The 22,572-nt window shown below is 42.0% G+C and overlaps 3 protein-coding genes and 1 non-coding gene across 7 annotated transcripts; 1 reads left to right on the forward strand and 3 right to left on the reverse strand.

The window, feature by feature from the left end:
- Positions 1-1,777: 1,777 nt before the first annotated feature.
- Positions 1,778-16,726, reverse strand: LOC129103296 (protein tyrosine phosphatase type IVA 2-like). 4 transcript variants are annotated; one of them, XM_054613692.1, is made up of 9 exons: positions 16,643-16,713; positions 7,093-7,145; positions 6,714-6,846; positions 5,543-5,668; positions 4,611-5,359; positions 4,410-4,502; positions 4,125-4,255; positions 3,760-3,834; positions 1,778-3,582 (listed from the first exon to the last, which is right to left on the reverse strand). In XM_054613692.1, the coding sequence occupies exons 5-9, from the start codon at positions 4,704-4,706 to the stop codon at positions 3,471-3,473; spliced, it is 507 nt and encodes a 168-aa protein (XP_054469667.1). In that variant the 5' UTR covers positions 4,707-5,359; positions 5,543-5,668; positions 6,714-6,846; positions 7,093-7,145; positions 16,643-16,713; the 3' UTR covers positions 1,778-3,470. The 4 variants fall into 4 exon arrangements, with proteins under 4 accessions (XP_054469667.1, XP_054469668.1, XP_054469666.1 ...); XM_054613693.1 differs by having other exon boundaries at positions 6,714-6,849; XM_054613691.1 differs by having other exon boundaries at positions 6,714-6,904.
- LOC129103295 (gap junction beta-4 protein-like) lies at positions 8,618-13,842 on the forward strand. Its single transcript, XM_054613689.1, has 4 exons — positions 8,618-8,741; positions 11,536-11,724; positions 12,730-13,031; positions 13,500-13,842. Exons 2-4 carry the CDS (start codon positions 11,554-11,556, stop codon positions 13,840-13,842), a joined length of 816 nt encoding a protein of 271 aa, XP_054469664.1. The 5' UTR covers positions 8,618-8,741; positions 11,536-11,553.
- Positions 16,727-16,969: 243 nt separating the features above from the next.
- trnas-gcu (transfer RNA serine (anticodon GCU)) lies at positions 16,970-17,051 on the reverse strand. Its single transcript has one exon. It is a non-coding gene; the product is annotated as a tRNA-Ser (tRNA).
- Positions 17,052-18,091: 1,040 nt separating this feature from the next.
- marcksl1a (MARCKS-like 1a) lies at positions 18,092-21,000 on the reverse strand. Its single transcript, XM_054614126.1, has 2 exons — positions 20,661-21,000; positions 18,092-19,516 (listed from the first exon to the last, which is right to left on the reverse strand). The coding sequence occupies exons 1-2, from the start codon at positions 20,751-20,753 to the stop codon at positions 18,968-18,970; spliced, it is 642 nt and encodes a 213-aa protein (XP_054470101.1). The 5' UTR covers positions 20,754-21,000; the 3' UTR covers positions 18,092-18,967.
- Positions 21,001-22,572: the final 1,572 nt, after the last annotated feature.

Raw genomic sequence — 22,572 nt, forward strand, 5'->3', positions numbered from 1 at the left:
TGTGTGTGTGTGTGTGTGTGTGTGTGTGTGTGTGTGTGTGTGTGTTCTGACTGATCCAGTGACATTGTACAATCTATATGGACTATGGAACGTGACATTGCATTACAATAGTAACTTTGCTATATTCCTCTAACACTTTGTACTGTAGGACTCTATCAGTTATTGTTATAATGTATTCTACCTTGAGAACAGAAATTGACTCACTGTTCTACACCCCTAAAAAACATTTCAAAGATTGTGAAAGTATTTATTTTTACATTTGTACCAAAGTGCAAATGAGTCAATTGTAAAGTTCACTATTTGGCAGGACGTTACCGCCCTCTACTGTCCGAAGGAGCTACAGACAGTCCACTAAACATGGAAACATTTGAACTTGACCTCCCTGCACTTTCTGCTCTGGAGCAGTTGGTATTTTATTTTTATCTCTGCATATCAGTTAAGCAGGCGGTCAGTGTAAAGCCTGTTTGATTCATTTGAGTAAAACTAGTGTTAACTGGGCAAACAGGCATTTTGCAGAGATATGTTTACCACTTACGCTCAGAAGAGACGATAAAAAAACTGCAACGACTGCTGTGATTAAAAAAGAAGAAAAAGGTAATTTTGCACGAAAAGTTTTCTTTTTTGCTGGTGTGTGTGTGTGTGTGTGTGTGTGTGTGTGTGTGTGTGTGTCTGTATCAGTGTTAGAATTTATTTTCTACTGTTGGATCACTCTGTACAACACCTAAACTACAATTATATAAGATTGTGCTCAACAGATATAACCAAACTTCAGCAAATAAGGGAAATTAAATGTTATACTTTCCTCCGACAGTGAAATCCACCTAAATATGTGTATTTCCTCTCAGTTCACTGCCCTTATGTTGTCCTGAAAACCTGCTTCATGATGTAAAATACAATCCAGTCAGGCGTTTCTTTGTGTGAACACGAATAAGGAAAAGTAATGAAAAGCAACATTGTCGATACATTCTCTTCCTCAGAGATGTATTTAAAGAATCGAGTCGTGGACATTTACTGTATTCATCCACTGTGGCTCTTTTGTTCAAGGTTAGTTCATGTGCCTGTGTGATGGCGGGTCAGTCAATAAAACCAATCAACCTTGAATTGGCTCCATGTGATGCTGTCACACCGCCACGACGGCCACGTTCACACAGCATCACCACGGCCAGAGGCAATCTCTCACTGTCACACACACACAAAGACACACACACACACATATATAGATACACACACACACATGCCGAGTTCACTGAGGGCAGGTCAGGCTCAGCATCACTTTGGGCAGCTGCCATATTACAGCTACAGCCCCATATGCAGTCCTGTTAGTGCGACATTGAACTGCGGTAGAAGCAGCTGGGCATTTAGCAGAGCTTCGTTTGAAAATATTAACAAAAATGTACTTTTGGAAATATGTAATATGGTTTCCACTGGCATAACGTTTGATATTTTTCAAAGGGATGTCACTGTTGTCAACATCTTGTTAGATAGATATTAATGTGGAACAGAGCAGCACTATATTAGTTGTTTTTCAAATGTCTCTTAATCGGAAATGTTTTCCAGAATTTGAGCAAAATATGCTTGAAAATAAAATAAAGAAGTATGACAACTCCTTGCTCTCTAAACTCACACCACAGACAGACACATCTAACTAAAATTAGGGTGAGGAAATACAGTCTGCAACAATTACATTACTAAACACTTTAATTTTCCAACAAGACTACTAGATTTTTTTTTTTTCTAGCAGACAGACATTTCAGAAAAAAAAACAAAAAAACTGTGGAATCTATAAATAAACGACAAGTACAAATAGTTAACAGGGTACAGGGAAAGAAAATAAAACCTATTAGAGAAATAATAATAATAATAATAATAATAATAATAATAATAATAATAATAATAATAATAATAATAATAATAATAATAACATCACAAGGACCCAACAGCATCTTACAAGCACAGCAGCTGACCGGTTAGATAAGTGGGTACAGAGCCGGAGATGGACGTGGACCCAAAGGTTTCAGTGGCGGCCATGTTGGCTCTGCAGTCCTGTTCTGTGTTGGTTGTAATGAGGAATTCATAAACAGACCTTTTAACATGCTGGCCCCGTTGCCTCGGTGACGTTATGAAGGACAGTGTCAAACATTTACAGCCGGCACAAGTTTGTTCTAGAGAAGCAGACTGCCTATGTCTCTGACATGGGACATACAGTAGGCGGGTAGATAGTAGTGTTTGTTTAATACAGGATACGTCACATGTATACAGCTTTTTAAACTTTTTATCCTCTTTAGCAAATTTCTTTATTTAATTGCGTCTGCTCTCTAACTTCTTTGTCAGCTGCATCACATTTTGGCTGCAGGACATCGATTTGTTCAGCGAGGAAATATTGGAATAAAAAAAAAAAAAAATCAGTCTGAACCACCGTGTGGATTGATGAGCAATATAAAACCAGCAGGCCACCAAGAGCACATTTATTCACCATTTGTGGTGTTGGTGCTTCAAATAAATATCAAGCTGCAGACCAGTTTGACATCACAAGAATAAATCAACTGTCGACAATACTTGACTACTGAAACAAAATGTTATAGAATGTCAGATCCAAATGTCAGATTAGATTTAAAATCAGAAGTCTGTTCAAGGAATACTTCACCACTTAAATTCAATTTCAAATTTTATATTTATGCATCCATTATTCACCCAGTGTTTTCTTCAGCGTTTTTCTCGCATGCCCAAAAACGGGAGAAATCTCTCGATGGATCGAGGTAAATGTGGGCCGCATTTACCGACAGCAAAACTATATCAAAACATCCGTTAGCAGACTGTCACACAACCTGTGCAGTATAATCAAAGTCTCATTTTCCACATAAACAGTGTTGATGAGTTGTGGGACAGTTTATAAACTGGTGTTTGGATATAGTTTTGCTGAGGTGAATCACTTCCCCCATTTACTTAAAAACATCTAGAATGTCCTGCGTTGTTTGATCTTTGGTTCGGTGTGGAGGCCGAGAGAAAAACCGAGGGTGAGAAACTGATAAACAAATGGTCATTTTGTTGGATGGAGTATTCCTTTAACATCAACAGCATTTATCGAAGCTGCATCTGTAATAGTGTTTTGAACTTTATAGCAGACAGTCATGCTGACAGTTAAAATGAATTCTGTGTGAGGGTGGGGTCTGGCTCTAGTGGGCTATGAATCTGTGGGGGTTTTGCTACATATTAAGGTGAGGTCACAGACCAAGGAGCAGAAACAAAAAACTTATTTTTACATAACGTCGTCTGCATATATTTTTTAAAGATTTTCAGAAATTTGACAATAAGTCTTTTCATTTTTGTAAATACACAAAGTGCTTTGATTGGATTTCATGGGCCTTAATGTAAGCAAACATTTACCCCTAAAAATGTCAACTTTCCATTTAACATCACAAGGTGAGAGACTCCTATGAAGCTGCAGTGAGGATGCATGGGGTTGGAGATTCCTACTGTATGGAGCAGCTCTGTCCGTTGGCATCTTTGGAGCGCAGACACAGTTTAGGTTTGTAGCTCTCCAGGTACAGCAGCTGCTTGGAGTTGAACGCTCCGCGACGCTTCCTGACAACATGAAAGAGACAACGTGCTCAAAAATGAGAAACCTTTATGTCTTAAAAACAATGACAGGGGTGAGCAATTGCAGCGACGGCACTGAACGTGGTACATCAGAAAGGACGGAGCAGCTGCAAGTGCGGTCGGGTGAAACGTTGAACATTAAAATCTGTGTTTTGAACTCACAGTCTTATGAAGTGTACAGCATCTTCATATTCCATCCCACACTCGATTAGAGCCAGGGCCACCAACACAGGAGCTCTGGAGGACAAACGACAAATGGATACAAATTTGGACAATAATCCTAAAGCGTAAAGCAGACTTTATGGGCTAAACTTTCTAGAACCACACAGCTTTATGCTATGCAATGCAATACGACTAAAACTGACAATGCATGCTAGGTTTAAACAGGTTTTGTGCATATTGGGGGGGAAAAAAACTACATCTGAGACGTGACTAACTTGGGAGGGATATTAATACATCTCGTCAAACAATTCATACTGTATGTGATAAACACCACGCGGTAAATATTGTGTCTCGTGCATACTAACCTCCCTAATCCAGCAACACAGTGCACAGCCACACAGCAACCCGGCTCGTCTCTAAACTTAGTCTGCAGGAGGTTCAGCCAATCATCAACCACCTGCTCTGGAGGGGCGGAGCCATCGTCAAACGGCCAATCCTGAAGGGGGACATCAGGTCGTTATTTGAGCTCATAGATTTGTTGCGACGTGCTTTCAATGTACAATGTAGGATTTAGGATTAGCATTATATTTTAGACTTTGTTCGTAAGTAAATGAGTAGGCTTCATCTGCTGCGTATCTTTTGTTACTTACCACGACTTGTATACCTTCTTGCTCCACTGGTGTCTTGTCATATGTGGCAGCACACACTCTCACCAGGGTGTTTACTCCATATGCCTTCAGATCCTGCACATCAGAACACCCTTTTAAACACAGCATGTCACGGTGGCTTCCCTTTATTACTAAAAGAAAATGAATAATGGATATACATGAATTATTACAAAGGTGCGCTACCTCTATGAACCTTCCGAGTTGTGCATTGGTGGGGTTGTGCGTAATGAGAAATCTCAGGCAGTCATAAGAGATCTCCACTGGAGCCGGTCGGTTCATGTTTAGACCCTCAGAAGTTAAATTAATACAGGGAAAAAGGGGAGGAATGTTCTCTGCTTATAAGATAGATTAAAAAATGAAATAACAGACGGGGTCTGATAGTGCTCTGATTGTTTCTAAAAATGTTTTAAATAAAAAACTTTTCTAATAAAAGAAATAACTTTTTAAGAGCCAAAAATGCAAAATCACGTTGCAAATCCGTATGACTTCGAGGCAAAATTCCTTTGGTGACAAAAAGTGGTCTAAATAAATAAATAAAAACTTAATAAATAACAGGAATAACAGGGGGCTTTAAACTTTTTCTTGGCAATGAAGGAATAATAACTAAATTTGGCTTGGTAAAAGAAAAAAGTTTTAAACTCTAGCAGATTGGAATCAAAAACACTGGAGCGGAGAACCAAAGTCGAGAAGAAAGAACAAAAAAAAAAACAAAGACAGAAAAAAGATCTGTCCTTCCTTTCTTTCAAATCTGCTAGCCCATTCAGAGAAGACTGGTCCCAAACAGAGCAGAAGAAGAAAGGGAAAGCAGAAAAGGAGAGAATCTGTGAGGAAACTCCAGGGTTAAGCCCAAGGCCTCTCCCACTCCCCACGACAGGTGACAGGCTGAAGGTTGGCTTGTCTTCATATGGGTTGAACAGGATGGCAGTACGGACCTAGGGGGGACATGGAGACGGCCATTAATGTTTCCTTCCGTATGGGCCACCACTGTGGAAGACTGAAATGACTCGCCACATATATGGACATGAACTTAAATCAGTATTGGTATCTCCCCTGATCCAGAGTACCTCTACTCTCTGACTGGAACACGTGTTCATGATGTGCCTGAATAAACACACCTGTGCACCTCAATGGCAGTGTGTGCGCCTAGCTGGTGTCTCCCGTTCACTTGTCCACAATAAGCAGCAGGTGCTGGGCTTGGCAAAACTCCCCTCCGAGCCTCGCAAACGCCATACATGTGCAGCCTGAGAGAGAGAGAGAGATGGAGAGAGAGGGAGAGAGAGGGGGAGAGATGGAGAGAGAGAGATGGAGAGAGAGGGAGAGATGGAGAGAGGGACAGAGAGAGAGGGAGAGAGATGGAGAGAGATAGATGGAGAGAGATGGAGATAGATGGAGAGAGAGAGAGAGAGAGAGAGAGAGAGGGAGAGAGATGGAGAGAGAGAGAGAGAGGGATAGATGGAGATGGAGAGGGAGAGAGAGAGGGAGATGGAGATGGAGAGGGAGAGAGAGAGGGAGAGGGGGAGAGAGATGGAGAGAGAGAGAGAGAGAGATGGAGATGGATAGAGAGAGAGAGGAGATGGAGAGAGAGAGATGGAGAGAGAGAGGAGAGGAGAGAGATGGAGAGAGGAGAGAGAGGAGAGAGAGAGGGAGAGATGGAGATGGAGAGGGAGAGAGAGAGGGAGAGGGGGAGAGAGATGGAGAGAGAGATGGAGATGGATAGAGAGAGAGAGGGAGAGAGATGGAGATGGAGAGAGAGATGGAGAGAGAGGAGATGGAGAGAGAGAGAGAGGGAGAGAGAGAGATGGAGAGAGATGGAGATGGAGAGAGAGAGAGGGAGAGGGAGATGGAGAGAGATGGAGATGGAGAGAGAGAGAGAGAGATGGAGATGGAGAGAGAGAGAGAGAGAGATGGAGATGGAGAGAGAGATGGAGAGAGGAGAGATGGAGAGAGAGGGAGAGAGATGGAGAGAGAGAGAGTGAGAGATGGAGATGGATAGAGAGAGAGAGAGGGAGAGGGAGAGATGGAGAGGGAGAGAGAGAGGAGGGAGAGAGAGATGGAGATGGAGAGAGAGAGGGAGGAGATGGAGAGAGAGAGAGAGATGGAGATGGAGAGAGAGGGAGAGAGAGAGGAGATGGAGATGGAGAGAGAGGGAGAGAGAGATGGAGAGGAGGAGAGAGAGATGGAGATGGAGAGAGAGAGGAGAGAGAGAGAGAGAGAGAGAGAGGGTAATAATGCATCGTGAGTGTGAGGTGGACACAGGGACGTGCTCCTGCAGAGGACGGTCCTCACCGTGATGAGGGTGGAGGAGATGGTTCATTGAGCGCACACAGGACGACGTGTCTGCTCCGGGATGTGGACACACCATTGATGACGCTGCTGCTCCGGGTCCTGGCTGACAACGGCCCGCTAGCGTGCTGCTAACCTGCTGCGCACGAGAGAAGACGTCAGTGGTGCTCAGCTGGTGTGTCTCCCTGCACCGCCTGTTTATGAGACAACAGCATCACACACACACACACACAGACACACACACACACACACACACACACAGACAGACAGACACACACACACACACACACACACACACACACACAGACACAGACACAGACACACACACACACACACACACACACACACACACACACACACACACACACACAAGGTTACTTACAAAACGCAGTTGTTTCACGTACAATCCAGACGTTGCTACTGACAGAGGCGAGTCTGCGAAGGAGACATGTCGAACGGAAATGTCGAGTTAGACACACGAGAGACGACGCCACTTCCGGTTAGAAGCTTCCAATAATAAGCGCTTTTAATTTGAAAGAACACTTCCGGTATTATTCAGCCTGACTCCTGTTACCTTGACGAATTTTTTTTTTTCTATCTAATAATAATAATAATGGATTTTATTTATATAGCACACTTTAAAATACAATGAAATCTCAAGGTGCTGTACAGGGTCAAAAAAAAAATCACAATAATCAAATATAATAATAAAAACAAATAAAAAATAAAATAAATGAATTAATTTAATCATAATGAAATCTAAGAATATCTAGTAAAACTGAACAACTACCCAAGAAACGCAATCTAAATCTTTGCAGCAGAGTATGCGAGGTTATGTTTATTAAGGCAAGTAGTAAGTAATAAGTAGTAGGTAAGTTAGTGAACTTGTCTCTCTCCTGTGTCACATTATATAAATCCAGGCATTACTGAGACTTCTAACTTGCTGAGTTATATTTATTTTATATACTGTTACTGTATGATAAAATAAGGCTTCAAGCAGGCAAACTTTAACTGACAAGCATTGCTGCCATCTACTGTTTGCACAAGTAAACCTACCAAGATAAATACTGGGGGAATTAATGTCACTGAATTCCATGATGACTCACACAAAACAAGAAAAACAGGCCTTTAAAAAATGTGAATGTTTTAATGTTTGCTGTCAGCCTAGTTTTTTTTTGCAGCCGTACCTTTCTATATTTACAACTTGACCTCTTGCCTTTATCCTGCTGGCATGACAACACTTTCTAAGATGTTTTAAACCATGTCTACGGGACAAGTTGGTGTATGGTTGAACTTGACTCTAGGTTTTCTCCTATGTTCATAATTCTTTATCGTCATGTATTTTACTATAATAAAACACTTTTCAGGTTTCACTTTTTCTTATGTAACTTTGCATAATTTTTCATACATCGTGACTAACTATATATATATATCATTACAAATAAACTGCTGCAACAAGTTACTGAAACTGTTAACACACTTTATTTCTTTAAATCTGATTTAGTTCTGTAAGTCTGTTACCATGTGAACACATTGCTCACTGTAAAAACACATCTGCATTACTCCCGCAAGGGTGTGGCATCCTCCCTCCTCTGTCTTTCTTACTCTCTTTTTCCTACACCCTCACACACACACATACAGACACACAGGCATTCTGTGCGGGAAGGATGGATGTTTTGTCACCCTGCTCAATAAAGCATATGTTTCCTGTTTCTTTACCTATTCATGAGGTGTCAGGTTACATAGCTCACAGGGAGTGGAGTCTCCCTGTATCATGCAGACTGACAAGACAGGGCATGTGAAGTCTGTGTGTGTGTGAGTGTGTGGTGACGTAGCAGCTGCTGAATCTCGTTTGGTAGGATTTCTGAGGGAAGGGCGAGAGAGCAGAGACAGACACAGAGAGAAAAAGCAGCAGAATAGTTTGAACTAGTTTTCACTGATCTATAATTAACTTTACAACTGTTTATGAATCTTTTCCTGCTGGTGTCGACGTATTGGGTTTTCTGTGTTTGAGTCTGGTTCCAGCACAAGGTAAGGTTCTTTTTTATTTTTTTGGGATTTCCATTATTGTTGTATCACATGCTTAAAAGGACGACTGAGCGGTAAACAAAAGACTGTAGCCAGTAGTGTTTAAACTGAACACAGGCTGAGTTACACTGGTGTCTTTTTCCTTATTTACCCTAAAACAGGACGATAGAAACTGTTATTTATGCCAACATATGCGGAAAAAACCTCTAGGTTATTTACACCTAGAAAAAAAGACACAATGAGAGTAACATTTCCTTTTGCTATGACTAAGACACATAGTATGGCAAGATGTTGCGCAATCAGTATAAAGAAAATGTGGTTTTCATATCAACTTTAGATTCAGAACACAGAAATGTATGTAGCTCTCTTAAAAGTTAAACATTTACACACGCGCACAAACACACACACACACACACACACACACACACACACACAAGCTGATGTATATCAAGCAATCTACTTTATAAATAGCCTACCATGCAATTGGTCTTTAAATGGTAGATTTAATGCCTTCCTGAAATTAACACAGCTTCATGTGTTAACTCTACAATGACGATCTACGGTTTAATTGGCCCCTATATCCCTCACACAAACAATACATGTCATTTTAAATTTACCATGCACATATTACGTTTTTAACATTTTATATTTTGGAAACAGCCACTTCCTGTTGGGGGTTAAAAAAAATATATATATCAATGTAGAATCTGAAATGGTCTCGGGAGGCTGTGGCGTAGTGGAGAGCAAGGTAGTTCTCCAATCAGAGGGTCGGTGGTTCGATACCCGGCTTCGGTCAGTGTGTGAATAGGTGAATGATATGTAATATACTACTGATTGTAAGTCGCTTTGGATAAAAGCGTCTGCTAAATGACTGTAATGTAATGTAATGGAATGTCTCATCGCAGTCTCATTATAACCCAGCTGTATGTGTGTATTTTATTTACTGGACAAGTATCATTGCTGCGGAAATTTGTATTATTTAACCCATATGACTTGACTAATCCAGAGTGTTTACAACGAAAAGTCCTCAGCAGTGAGCCACTACGTTTTGGTGAAATCCAAATATTTGACTTGTTTCTAAACAGTGTGTGATCATTTACTGCTCCAAAAGCCATGCACGCGTAAGGATGGGGTTTCAAATCCCATTTGGGTTTTTATGACCAGTAATGTGGAGGGACTTCAAATAAAAACAATGGGGGAAATATTATATTAAGAATGGGTTATATTTTCAGAGAAGCGTACATTTCTAAAAAAATATTGTTTAAATCTGATTAAAGTTTTTGCGGTTCACATTTTCTGCACCGAAGTCCCTGTTTGATATTTGACTACCAAATAGGGTCATACATGTGGCGAAATACAGATTTAAATACACATTCTTAGTGAATGACTGTAACTGCATTTTACTCCAAGTGGAATGAAAATGAGTCAATCGAAAAAGAATAATCTGTACAATGCCAGATCCATGTTACTATTGAAAAACCTGAAAAAGTTCAATTGACTAAGCACTGACTGTGTAGCCTACATTAGATTTTGTTTGCAATGACAAAGACATATTTATCAAACACACGCACAGAGTTCATTCAGCAACGAAAAAAGCAGCGATGGTTACTATTAACGCACACAGCAGCTGTGTGTACAGAATAAACGGCGTCCAGGATGGAGCATAAAGACAAACACAGACTGTTTGGGTGGGGAAAAAATACAGCACCCATACAAGTAGCCACATTTAGCTTTGAATTATAATGATATCAAAATTTCAAACCCAGCTTCAAACTGGTTTGTATGCTTTACAAAGCACATTCTTTGTTCGCTTTCAAAAACAATTTCGCATTCGAAACGTCAGATTTTGCATGAAATGTCAGGCTAAAAGTATTAAGGGGAGCAGTGGATGATCTTTCTTTCTTTTTTATTGTTACAGGATAGGTTGTAGGTCTATGTGTTTGTTTAAAATGTGATTACAATTCTTATCATAGAATCTATGGTTTGAAAATAATGTGCAGATTGATACCACTCTCCTGTCATTACGCTAAACATGTAGCAGGTTAGCTTATTTTAGCATAAGCTTTGCATAAAAAGGGTACTAAGCGAGTTTAAATGAAAGAAACTTCAAACTTCACTGTTTTTTTGACAAGGGTTTGTGTTTGCCAGACTACTTCTTGGTCGGGAGCAGTTGCCAGGCAACCAGCGGACACTCCAGGAAGTGGCCCCAGCCAGAAATGAAACCGCAAAAATGTTTTTTAAATGCTTACAGACGCTATGCTAACCAGCTGCTAACTTTATCTTCTCTGGCCTGTGTACAGTACATCTTGTTATGTGAGGGGCCTGATACCATTAATAATCCTGAATAACAATTTATGAAGCATTGAACCAAAACATTGAGCAGGCTTTCAACATAATTTGCTGTTTGCAACAGTACAGAAAATAAAACCCCCTGCAGACATGAGATTAAACTCTAAATGTCTCTCAATGTCAGCCTCCATCTCCTGACAGACCTGATTATTAGTTGAATAATTTCAAACAAGCCCATGCACGCTCTAACTCAGACACACCTGGGTGCAACATTCACTATTCATGGAACTTGCATCAGTTGGGCGGAATGTTGCTCATCATAAACCAGAAAACTACATTCTATGTTATTGTTATGGACAGCAAAACCAATATTTTGCAATATCTAAAATAATCACACACGTTATTCAGCTATGATCTTTTGATCTTGTCATAAGGATGTGGAAACACAACCCTTTTTTCATTTTCTTTCTTTCTTTTTTATAAAGCGTTCGTTTGTTTCTATCACCAGGCCCGTGCAGCAGCAGTGATGAACTGGTCGGGACTGGAGAGTTTGTTGAGTGGAGTCAATAAATACTCCACTGCGTTCGGGAGGATTTGGCTGTCCATGGTGTTGGTGTTCCGTGTCATGGTGTTTGTGGTGGCGGCGCAGAGGGTTTGGGGCGACGAGAACAAAGACTTTGTGTGTAATACTCGGCAGGTAAGTTGATCTCTTCTATTCTTACACTTCTATTCTCCCTTTACAATACTAAATGTTTATTGGAGAGATTAGTTTCTAACAAGGAGGCCCCACATTAACATCATGCTAGTTCTAATGATAAAATCTGAAAAATGTAAAGGACTTTCCTGACTGTTTATGAGTTAAACCATTTGAGTTCGTTTTGTCGACTTTATGTGGTTTTTATGTTAAATAAGCATTCCAAAGATTTTACTCATTATGACTCAACCATTGAAAACAGCAACGTCTAGTGTTACCCTGAATGATGTCATCAGGGTTATCTCGGATCGGGACACATTCATTTTTTGTACACAAAACTTGAGTTAACTTTGATACCAGACAGGACAACAAAACAAAAGACAGTGTGTAGTTGCATTATGGGAAATGTAGTTGACAGTATTTTGTGGAATACTAGAGACTTAAGGTAAGGATTTCTCAGGCTCTGTTGCGACAATTTTGACGTTCCTCATTTTTAATTTGTCTCTCGTGAGTCCCCGAACTTTGTGAAAATGCAACACCAGATCGCCCTTTAAGGGGCTATGCATTCAGTGCAGGCAGCCTTATCATAGAAATCTGCTGACTTCTTGTGACTTTGACAAATTTGTAAGCTTACATCCGTGAATAGAAGATCATCTCTGCCAATTCATTTGGCTCACATGCTAAAGTTTTAGCATATACGACACAAGGTCACTGGTAGCCAATCAGCATTATTTATTACAGCAAACCTTTCATCAATATAGCCTTCTTTTAGTATGCAATCCTAATTGAAATATGAAATTAATGTTTGTCTTAAAAGTTCTGTTATTTCACTGATCCCCTAAAAGGGCCGCAGGTTTAGATTTATTGTAACTTTCTTCCAGTGTAGTGGCACAAAGGCAACCCTACACTTTTACTCGTTTTAACCATCTGAGACATTTAAGTAATTATAGAAAAAGCAATTGCAACACATGTTTAAAAAAAAACATGTTTTTTTAACTCTGTTTCCAGCCTGGCTGTACCACCATCTGCTATGACCACATCTTCCCCATCTCACACATCCGTCTGTGGGCGCTGCAGCTGATTTTCGTCACCTGCCCGTCCCTGATCGTGATGGCTCATGTTAAATTCCGCGAAGGAAAGGACAAGAAATACGAGGAGCTGCATCACGGCTCTCACCTGTACGCCAACCCCGGCAAGAAGAGAGGGGGGCTGTGGTGGACCTATCTGCTGAGTCTGATCCTAAAGGCCGGATTCGACATGTCCTTTCTGTACATTCTGTATCGGATATACCACGGATACGACTTGCCCAGGTAATGCATAGTATCTTTGACTTTTCTTATTTTTAATCATCTATAGCAGTGGTTCTCAACCTTTTTTCAGTGATGTACCCCCTGTGAAATACTTTTTTAGCCAAGTACCCCCTAACCAGCGCAAAGCATTTTTGGTTGAAAAAAAGATGTAATACTAAGCGCTCTGCCATCAGTGTCTGATTTATTAAACTGTCAACACTGACGATTGCATTGTTGCATTAAATTCAGTTTATGAACTTACACTTATATTTTATTGAATATTTATTAAATAACAATTTTTAAAGGATTTTTGAATGGATGCTAATTTTAAATATATTTTTTAAAAATCTCACGTACCCCCTGGAGTGCCTTCACGTACCCCCAGGGGTACACGTACCCCATTTGAGAACCACTGATCTATAGCATAGAGTGAACAGCCAAAACTGATTATTTATTGAATCGGTGTTCTTCTCTACTCTTCTCTTTAAGGTTATCAAAGTGTTCGCTGGCACCGTGCCCCAACACCGTGGATTGCTTCATCAGTCGCCCCACAGAGAAGAAGATCTTCATGTTGTTCATGGTTGTGTCCAGCGCGCTCTGCATCTTCATGTGTCTCTGCGAGATGATTTACCTCGTCGGCAAGCGCATCGCCAAATTGAAGAGGGCCCGCCAGGAGAACGAGAGGTTCCGGTTTGCTGAGGAGCACGAGCTCACCAACATGGCCCCACCCAGGTCGCAGTATCGGAAGTCCGATCCGACGCGGACGGAGAGCCAGCTCAGTTTAAACAATAATGACAAGGTCAGAGAAGGAGGTTTTAGTACGACCTTGTAGGACTCGGGGGGGGGGGGGGGTTACAGAAACAAGGGGTTTGTTTCTAACTGTCGGAAACATAACTGGAACACAAGATACCCTAATAAAGTTATTAAACCGAAAGACTGTGACCCAGCTGAACATTGGTGGCTCTCCGTTGGAAGGATCTCCGACACTGGCTGGTTGTATGTTGAACACTGTTAAAGGAGAGGCCCACTAGTATTGCTATGTAAGCTATCACTTTTCTATCTTTGTACTATAGGTCGCATCAGCTTATGGCTGACTATACAAGGACAAACATCCCGTTTTGAGTTGGCTTTTAAAAACTCATATCTGATGTTGCGTCAAAGGCCACTGCTGATTGATTTGTTGACCGCAAATCAACGTCAAAACGTTGCGTACGTCATGTCACATGTATTTTCGCACATCTATTTCCACAGCACTGTGGCAGCGCTAAAGAGAAGTCTGGCCTTCAGGCATTATCATTCTGGTAAAAGGGGGGAAACTAATGCTCTGACTTGTTTGTATTTTTTTAAGCACAATCACATTCGCCTTGGGGCGGCGCTAAGAACAGTAGTAAGGAGTCTTTAAGTCATAGTTATTTTCCCACCACATGTCTGACTAACATTAGGGTGGTCACCCACTACAAGATTATTCGCCAGGAGGAAACCCTGTTGAGGTCTCCACGTTGATGAGTTCACACAGGGTGCTCGGGACCCTGATGTGCGAGCAATGAGCCGACGCAGATCTGCCTCTGATCTGGGGCTTTTGATCTGATGGTTTGTTGCTAGGAATCAACTGAGAAGCTGTGCAGGCACTTTCATAAAAATACATTTGGCAGGTGATTGGATGAACCATCTGTATAGACAAAAAAAAGTGCCGCTCTTTGCTGTTCTGTCAATAAAGAAATATGCTCCAGTTCTGATATAACTGATGCTATTGCAGCGTCTACGCTACTCTAGGAGCTACCATTGTTGTTTTGAACATTCGCCTCTCCTTGTCATTTCGCACACACCAAAGCCACGCCCACAGCTGCAAGTAGCTCCTCACAGGACGCCGATTGCTCCGTGATCTGGTTTACCGGAAACAAACGCATCACCTGAAGCCTGACAAGATGGATTCTCATGTTATATGTGATCCTGGGTGATATCACAAGAATTCAGCTGCAGTACAAGCTAAGCATTTGTCTCTGAGCTGAAAAATCTGGAAGCGACCAGAAAAACAGGGCTAAATAAAGTCGTGAAATGAGAATAAAGGGACCAAAACATTGGTATGATGGATAACGTTGCGTTATCCATCAAGGTTTAACTTTTTGCACCATGGAAGATGGGCTAAATCTAGATTTTCTAAGAGGATATTTGTAACCAGCTTGGTGAACAGTAACTGAAATGGCAGAGTAAAGTTACAAGACAAGGTCATCATGTATGCTTTCATCTTTGGTTAAATCCCAAAACACAACTACTTCTGTTCAGACTAAGACTCAACTGGAATGTCGTAATGTGGTCCAATAGTTTATTTTAAGACTTGTTTTTATTGACCCATAGAGTTCTATATTTAATTGCTTGTAAAATAAAAATGATGATCAAGCTCAGTGCCTAGACTTTCCTTATTTGCTGAAAGGTCTATTCTGTTATGTGTCCCCGACGACATGCAGGGTTTGATAATAAAGTACATTGCTGCTCTTGATTTTAGTGTCAAACCTTAAAAAAAAAATCAGCTTAACCAGCAGGTTTTAAATTATCAATTATATTATATTCAACTATTTGAGCCCGATGGAGCCGTACCAGGTACTCTTCCGTAGTTAAGTTACAAAAAGTCAGGATGGAAGATGGTCTATTTGAGAAGATGTATGTTATGAAGTTTTGAAAACACGGAGCTTTCAGCTTTAAAAATCAGTAAAGCAATGGCATGTTGTCCAAATTATGTTTTACTATAAAGTATTTTAAACAATAAAGTCAGAATTTATATAAGGCTTGTTAAAGATAGGCAAGACCGTCACAGGCCGGCACAACTGAGATCACCATATTGCTAAGTAAATTGCATGATGGTCCCAAGCAGCAAAGTGCTTGATGGGAAATGACTTGCCTATCAATGGAGCCAAGCACTTATAGGGAGATTTTACCTCGTAAAAGCTCCACAAAAGTGTTATGTCCCAACGTACATTAAAGAACAGCACCTCCATTATAATTATTCATCATTATTAAATGATTACATTTTTGCTCTGCCCAAGAATCCAAACTGGACAGAAAGGTTTTTTGTAAAAGTAACAAGTGGTTCTGCCTTTTACAGTGCAGTATTCAACCCCCTTGTAATGATTTGTTTTAAAATGAACCTGCGTCACATTAAACTGTGTTTTTGCAGTTTTTGCAATCACCGCTGTTGCTGCTGTATAATGTTTAAAACTTGACTTTTGTTTTTTTTATTATTATTTTAATTATCGTTATTATTTATTGTATTGCTGCAGCGAAGTGGAATTCAGCCACCATAAATTGTATTATTTATACTAATGCTTTTCCATAATAAAAAACCTATTGTGCACAAGAACACACTTGTTTAGTTGGTTAAAGGCAACATATGCATCACACAACGTCATCAAACAAAAGTTGGACAAAAAATTATGTAATTACGTCCTGGTACCACTAGATGGCAGCATTGTCCAAGTTAACCATATCTGACGATTTATCCATTTATCCATCTATAGATTATACATTTTAGGGATTTTGTCTAGAGATGCGTTATTTTTTAATAAGGAGAAAGAGGCAATAGCAGCCACACTGAACACTTATTAACCATTCATCAAGGTAAGAGCACACATATTTACCCGTGTAGTCCTGTCATGTATTCAACCACGTGCCGGTGGCGTGCATCAAGGGATCTAAACACAGCTGCGCACGTGGACGGCGTGAGTACTCCAACCATACGAGCCTATAATATTGCCTTCAAGTGCTTCTTGAAAAAACATGGATTTTCCATTTTCAAGTATTTGAGTGGGCTACTAATTCATACGATGTGATGTCTTACTAAAGCGAAAACCGTGCCATAGAAGAACAATACTTATATAACGGCTATTATAACACATTTATTAATCTATTTACCTTTCCTTTTTCTACTTGATAAATACTTTAATATTTTTCACAGTGAAAATATCCGACGAGGATGGGATTCGAACCCACGCGTGCAGAGCACAATGGATTAGCAGTCCATCGCCTTAACCACTCGGCCACCTCGTCTGCTTCATGCACTCTGCACATCATAATTTCTACTACAAACATTAGTATTCTCTTTCATAATTACGGTTTTATTATAACCATAACTTATTATGGTCTGCATTATATTTAGGTGGACGTTACTGCTCTAACCTGCCTGTGTTGGACAGAAACGCTAAAGCCAAATCTACTTCTGCATCTCATTAATGCTCATTAATAAGTATTGCTGAAGATACTAAGGATAAAAAATATCTAACTTTGGTTAATAACTTAACACGAACAAAGTCTGAATAAGACGTTAACGTGTATACTCTAAGCGAGAAAGCAACAATGTGCAGATTCATGTACAATTCATATCTCTGTCCACCACAGGGAGCCAGAGACCAACTAATACAATCTGCTATTTTAAGCATCTGATAATGCATAGCGCATTTAAGTTGGTCTTAGTCCAGCATCTGATGTAAAAACATGTTGCTATAATTCATTTATGATGTAAAATAACTCTCTTATGACATGTAATTCTCTTACTCAGGACCACATAATCCACTTCGAAATGTATGGTGAAATTATGCAATGAGATGTGCGCCTAATGTGCTAAAAGACTAGTCTAGAAAGTGACCATATATATATATATATATATAAATAAAGGATAAAAAGTGAATATGAAAATATTGTTATAGTTATGCTGGAGCAGATGTGATGATCATAACATAAGGTGAGCAAACACGAGTGTGAGTCAACGTGCAGCCTCCGATGTTCATGTTCACTGCTTTTTTGTGCCTGTCTGGAGTTCAAAAGCAGCATTAAAGTTTTCATTTATTCTTACATTTTCATAATTAGCTGTTTAAATTATATAAAGCTTGTTTGTACCTCATTTAATCCAAATAATCGTTGCTTTAAATTACTCTTCATCCGAGACAGAGTGTGTTCTTCCATCCATTATGTGACTGAATGTTTGTGTATGCATGATGTAATAACTGACCTGACCTCACCATAAGTCTAGTCTTTATTCCAATCTATCACATCGACTTTGAGTGTGAATCAAAAGGCAAAACACAGACAGAGGGGATCGAACATTTATTTACCCTTATTAAAAGTTACAATAAAACCATTAACATCTTCAAACGATAGCAAAATAAAGAGAACCAAAAAATATTGGCCAAAACATATTTACAGAGACGGTTTGCAGATAAAAAGCTCACATTTTGTACACAACCCCAACCCCTGCATCATAAACTCTGAAATGTGAACACTGCAATACTCGAGAAGCTTGAATGTGGTTTTAGCCAGAAGAAGAAAAAAAAAAAGAAAAAAGAATCGAAATGCACGAACAAAGACGTTGCTCTTTTTCCAACTTCCCCTCTTCGGTTTTTTCACTTTTTCTATACATGACAAAATACTTCAAATTTGGGAATAAAACATAGGAATGTAGAATTCTAAAAACGAATAAGATCTTTTGAAAAGGTAATGTGTCCATTTAACAGTCATTTCAGAGTGAAGGAGATGCTCTGCCCCGCTCTGCAACGGTGACGATTTTTAGATCCCAAAAAAAGATGAGAAAGAAAAAATTTAAATGTTATAGGGCTGCCACGCTGTTAAAAAAGGATGCTTCTCCATGAATTGGGAAAATAAGTCAGTATTCCTGATTCGCTTCCACATCCAATCCGTTACCTTCGCCACACGCCAGTCCCCGTGTGTACCATGAGGGGGCGACACACGCCGACACTTTGATCATGAGAGGGCCCGGTGAGATTCCGTCTGTCGAAGAACTAATAAAAGGCAGTGAACTGGTGGTGGAATCAGCAGACGTGATATATCCGTTGTCTTCTTTTTCTAGTTTTGTTTATAACTTTAAGAACGTGGCACGCGTCTCTCATATATATATTTATATACTTTAATCTTGGAAAATCAGTTCAGGTGCCGTGGCGGAGGGGGTGAAGTCACTCTGCCTTGGCCTCGACCTCGGAGGCTGCGGGTGTCGTGTCCTCAGCAGGGGTGGCGGCAGCGGCCTCCTCGGCCGGGGCAGCCTCTGTGGGTGGGGCCTCCTCCGCCGCCTTGGTCTCTCCCTCAGGTGCAGCTTCGGCAGCCGGGGCGGCAGCGGCGCCCTCTTCCTCTTTGGCCTCGGCGGCCGGCGTCTCCTCTTTGGTTTCCTTGGCCGCGTGGCCGTTCTCCTCGGGCTTGTCCTCGGCCGTCGGGGAGGCGGCCTCCTCTTTGGCCTCGTCGCTGCCCTTCTTGCTCTTCTTCAGCGAGATGCCCTTGAACTTGAAGGAGTTCTTCAGGGAGAACTTCTTCTTCTTCTTGCCCTCCTTGGCAGCCTCGCCCTCTGGCTTGGCGGCATCCCCCTCGGCCGCGGGGGCCGGCTCGATGGCGTCCCCGGTGCCGTTCTCGCCCTCCGTGGCCGGTTCCGCTGTTCCATTTCCATCGGCGGCAGCCACTTCCCCGTCGGGCTTGGCTGACACCTCGCCGTTGGTTTTGACGTGACCGTTCTCCTGCAGAGAAGAGGACTCATTAGTCATGAACACAAGTAATCAAACTGTTGCCTCTGAAAAATTGGACTATCGCTCAAATAAACAGACGGATAAACTGTAGATGGAAAATGTGCAGAGCACTCCAAATAAATCTAAAGGATCTGACATATGACAGATTAGCCCATTTACTCCACTAGTTAATCCATGTTATACTTGAGGAAAGCTGCTTGCCCTGACAGTGGTTTAGCGGATGGAGGGGGGGGGGGGGGGACACAGCTGTTTGCATGACCACCAAACAGACGCACGGGGGCAGTAGTGCTGCATTCAAACGTCAACACAGCCAGCACGTTGAGGGAACAAAGGAATCCCCGTGAAACCTGCTCGCTGCTCTCATCCGAGAGCCGCAGCTCGTCCCTGCTCTGTGCGCGCTTCACATAATGATGCCTCTTCTGATCTGGGGTCTGATTCAAGGAGTCTCTCTACATGATCAACAATTAGGCATCACATATCGATTTTCAACGCACATTTTTTTTTTTTTTTTTAATTCAACTGTGTTTATACTGGTGGAACAACTCTAGATAAAGCAGAATGTAGTAATCATAGCTGGGTTAAGAGAGGAGTTTGAACTGGAGCTGTTGTGTGCCTCTCCGCGTAATGCGCCTCCAGCAGAGCGCATTTTGCGTCCCCATTTATTTTTTTTGCGCGGCTCGCTTCACATCTATTGTTCGACGTCGGAGCGACTGTCGGCCGGTCGCAGCCGACTCATGAGAGAGACCACGGTCCAAACACGCGCTGCCACCAGAATCCGTCCTTACTGCGTCGAAATGTGCGGCCAAACCCCCCCACCACCACCCCCACGACCGGCGGGCGGAATTAACACCAAAAAAAATAAAATAAGGGGGCATGTCTGGGTGCGCGCTGAGCGGGGACGAGCACGGCGGCAGGTCCCCCGGTTATAAGACGACTAATGTTTGATTCCGGCCCCTCGGTGGCCCTGTGGCCATGCGGTGCATGCGGTCACGGGTCTGCTCTCTGTGCGTAAAAAGAGCAACAGCTCGGGCGCGCCGCCGCCGCCGCCCCGCCACGGCACCCATGCTGCCGGTGGGCGGTGGTGCCATGTGGCTCCCCGCTGGCTCTCTGGGCTCGTCAGGCCTACTTTACTCACCTGGCCGTTGGCTTTGGCAGCCGCAGGGTCGGCGGCGGCTGCGGCGGCTTTCCCCTCCACAGCTACTCCACCCTTGGACAGCGGAGCTCCCATTCTCTTTCTGTAGGTGCTTCTGAACGGGGGGGGAGGAAAAAAATCGAAAAAAGAAAAACCTCGAGGAGTTTTTAAGAGAGATTTAAAGATCCAGCGCAGGGATGGGGTAATGTCTTGCCAGAGAGGTTTAAAAAAAACAATCCGAGCGGATCTCCTTCTCCCTAAACTAGGCTCTGGAAACGAGAAGATCCTCCCTTTGGTGAGTGTGGACCCCACGGCGGCTGAGCTCAAATTAAAGGATGTCGGTGATGAGGCTGTGAGTATTTCAACCGCGCCTCGAAATCGACCGGAGTCTCCTCCCAGGGGCGTGGCAGCCGGGGCTCTGTCCAATCAGACGGCCGGGGGGGGGGGCTCCTTTCCCCCCCTCTGTCACTGCAACAGTCTGCTTGCTCCACTGGACCATCAGCAGGACTTCTTCCACTGTTTCACTTCTCTGGAGGGTTTTGAACTTTTTCAACTTTGTTCATCAACAGCACTTGTTGCAAGAAACTGAGATAATACGGATAATACTGACAGTTTTATCTGATAAGAGTTTTGTATATAAGTACGACACCGTGATGGACAAACAATGCAATAAATGTTATTATTAATGCTATAAATGTGACAGTGAGAACAACATACACACCAGAGGAGTATATACTTCAGATCAGTGGTTCCCAAACCTAAAGCTCAAGGGTCATTAAAAAAAAACATATCTGCCTTTCAACCCAGCCAATCTGGGAAGGCAGCATCACTTTACGGGTTCAGTGTCCAGCGTTGCAAGACACATGCACCTTAAAGAAAGGGTTTCAAATAGACCTTTTTAGCTAAAAAGCACAGTGATTATTCAAAGCACATGATTTTAAGACTTCGCTCCCCATGTTACCCCTCGCGGTAAACTTTGTATGAAAATTACGCCAACTCCTTTACAGTTTTAAAGAAAACCCTAAATGATCTGGACAATCAAATTTTTCAATGCAGAAAACACTATTTGAAAGCACCGAAGGCTCCATCAATGGCCCCCGTCCTGTTTTTTTTTAAGTGACAGGCATTGGCTTTCCAAGAGTACATTTGTTACATAAGTCCTGCACTCGGTGGAGTTTCTGGGATGGCACTGGGGCTGCTTTGTCACCGACACAGACAGGGAGACATTGAATCAGCCTGTCGGCCACTAATGAGGCCTCTTGGCCAGGCGACTGAATCCCACGATCGCAACAATGACACTGCATATTTTTTTATTGGGAGCCCAAAGCTGACGGGTTCCTCTTGTGACCCGGCGGGGTCAGGGGTCATCGTGTTTTAAGCTGAGAAATAAAAAGCCGGTTCACTGCTTCCGTAGACCGGCATGTCACTAGACGGGGTCGTACATGCGTTGATATACACCAGCTGCGTTGTTTTCAAGCCATTACTCTTAAATGTGGCAACTTTAACCAAATTATCCCTTCTTTCCCATCTAGAAGGCCCTCATTTATCTCGCAGACGAACCCGTCTTAACAAAATGGCTCTCTGTCTGCTTGTCATCTTTATGGGACTTCATTAAGAGGAATTTATGATTTCCTCTTATGAAAGTGCCGTATTCTTGTGAGGCACCCCTTTATAGCACCATCTCTCTCTCTCTCTCTCTCTCTCTCTCTCTCTCTCTCTCTAATTGTTTACACCAATTCAATGGCACACAGGACGACCTCCTCCATGCACACTGACACGAGCACGTCACGGCCGTGGTATGCGAGGCATGCGTGCACCAACCGGAGACTGATCTCCATCCACTCAGTGGGCCGAGCTTCCCCCAGTGGAATACACCCTCAGGGGGTTTTAAAATCTGCACCGCCTCCAAACCAAC

This window comes from Anoplopoma fimbria, chromosome 15, assembly GCF_027596085.1.
Source record: "Anoplopoma fimbria isolate UVic2021 breed Golden Eagle Sablefish chromosome 15, Afim_UVic_2022, whole genome shotgun sequence".
NCBI lineage: Eukaryota > Metazoa > Chordata > Actinopteri > Perciformes > Anoplopomatidae > Anoplopoma > Anoplopoma fimbria.

Excerpts from the sequence above, each read along its gene's own strand:
- LOC129103296 (XM_054613690.1), bottom strand. The coding sequence starts at position 4,706 with ATGAACCGACCGGCTCCAGTGGAGATCTCTTATGACTGCCTGAGATTT. Across the intron at positions 4,503-4,610 it reads AACTCGGAAGGTTCATAGAG|GATCTGAAGGCATATGGAGT; the intron begins GTAGCGCACCTT and ends TCTGATGTGCAG. Across the intron at positions 4,256-4,409 it reads AAGAAGGTATACAAGTCGTG|GATTGGCCGTTTGACGATGG; the intron begins GTAAGTAACAAA and ends GTCCCCCTTCAG.
- LOC129103295 (XM_054613689.1), top strand. The coding sequence starts at position 11,554 with ATGAACTGGTCGGGACTGGAGAGTTTGTTGAGTGGAGTCAATAAATAC. Across the intron at positions 11,725-12,729 it reads TTGTGTGTAATACTCGGCAG|CCTGGCTGTACCACCATCTG; the intron begins GTAAGTTGATCT and ends CTCTGTTTCCAG. Across the intron at positions 13,032-13,499 it reads CACGGATACGACTTGCCCAG|GTTATCAAAGTGTTCGCTGG; the intron begins GTAATGCATAGT and ends CTTCTCTTTAAG.
- marcksl1a (XM_054614126.1), bottom strand. The coding sequence starts at position 20,753 with ATGGGAGCTCCGCTGTCCAAGGGTGGAGTAGCTGTGGAGGGGAAAGCC. Across the intron at positions 19,517-20,660 it reads CTGCCAAAGCCAACGGCCAG|GAGAACGGTCACGTCAAAAC; the intron begins GTGAGTAAAGTA and ends TCTTCTCTGCAG.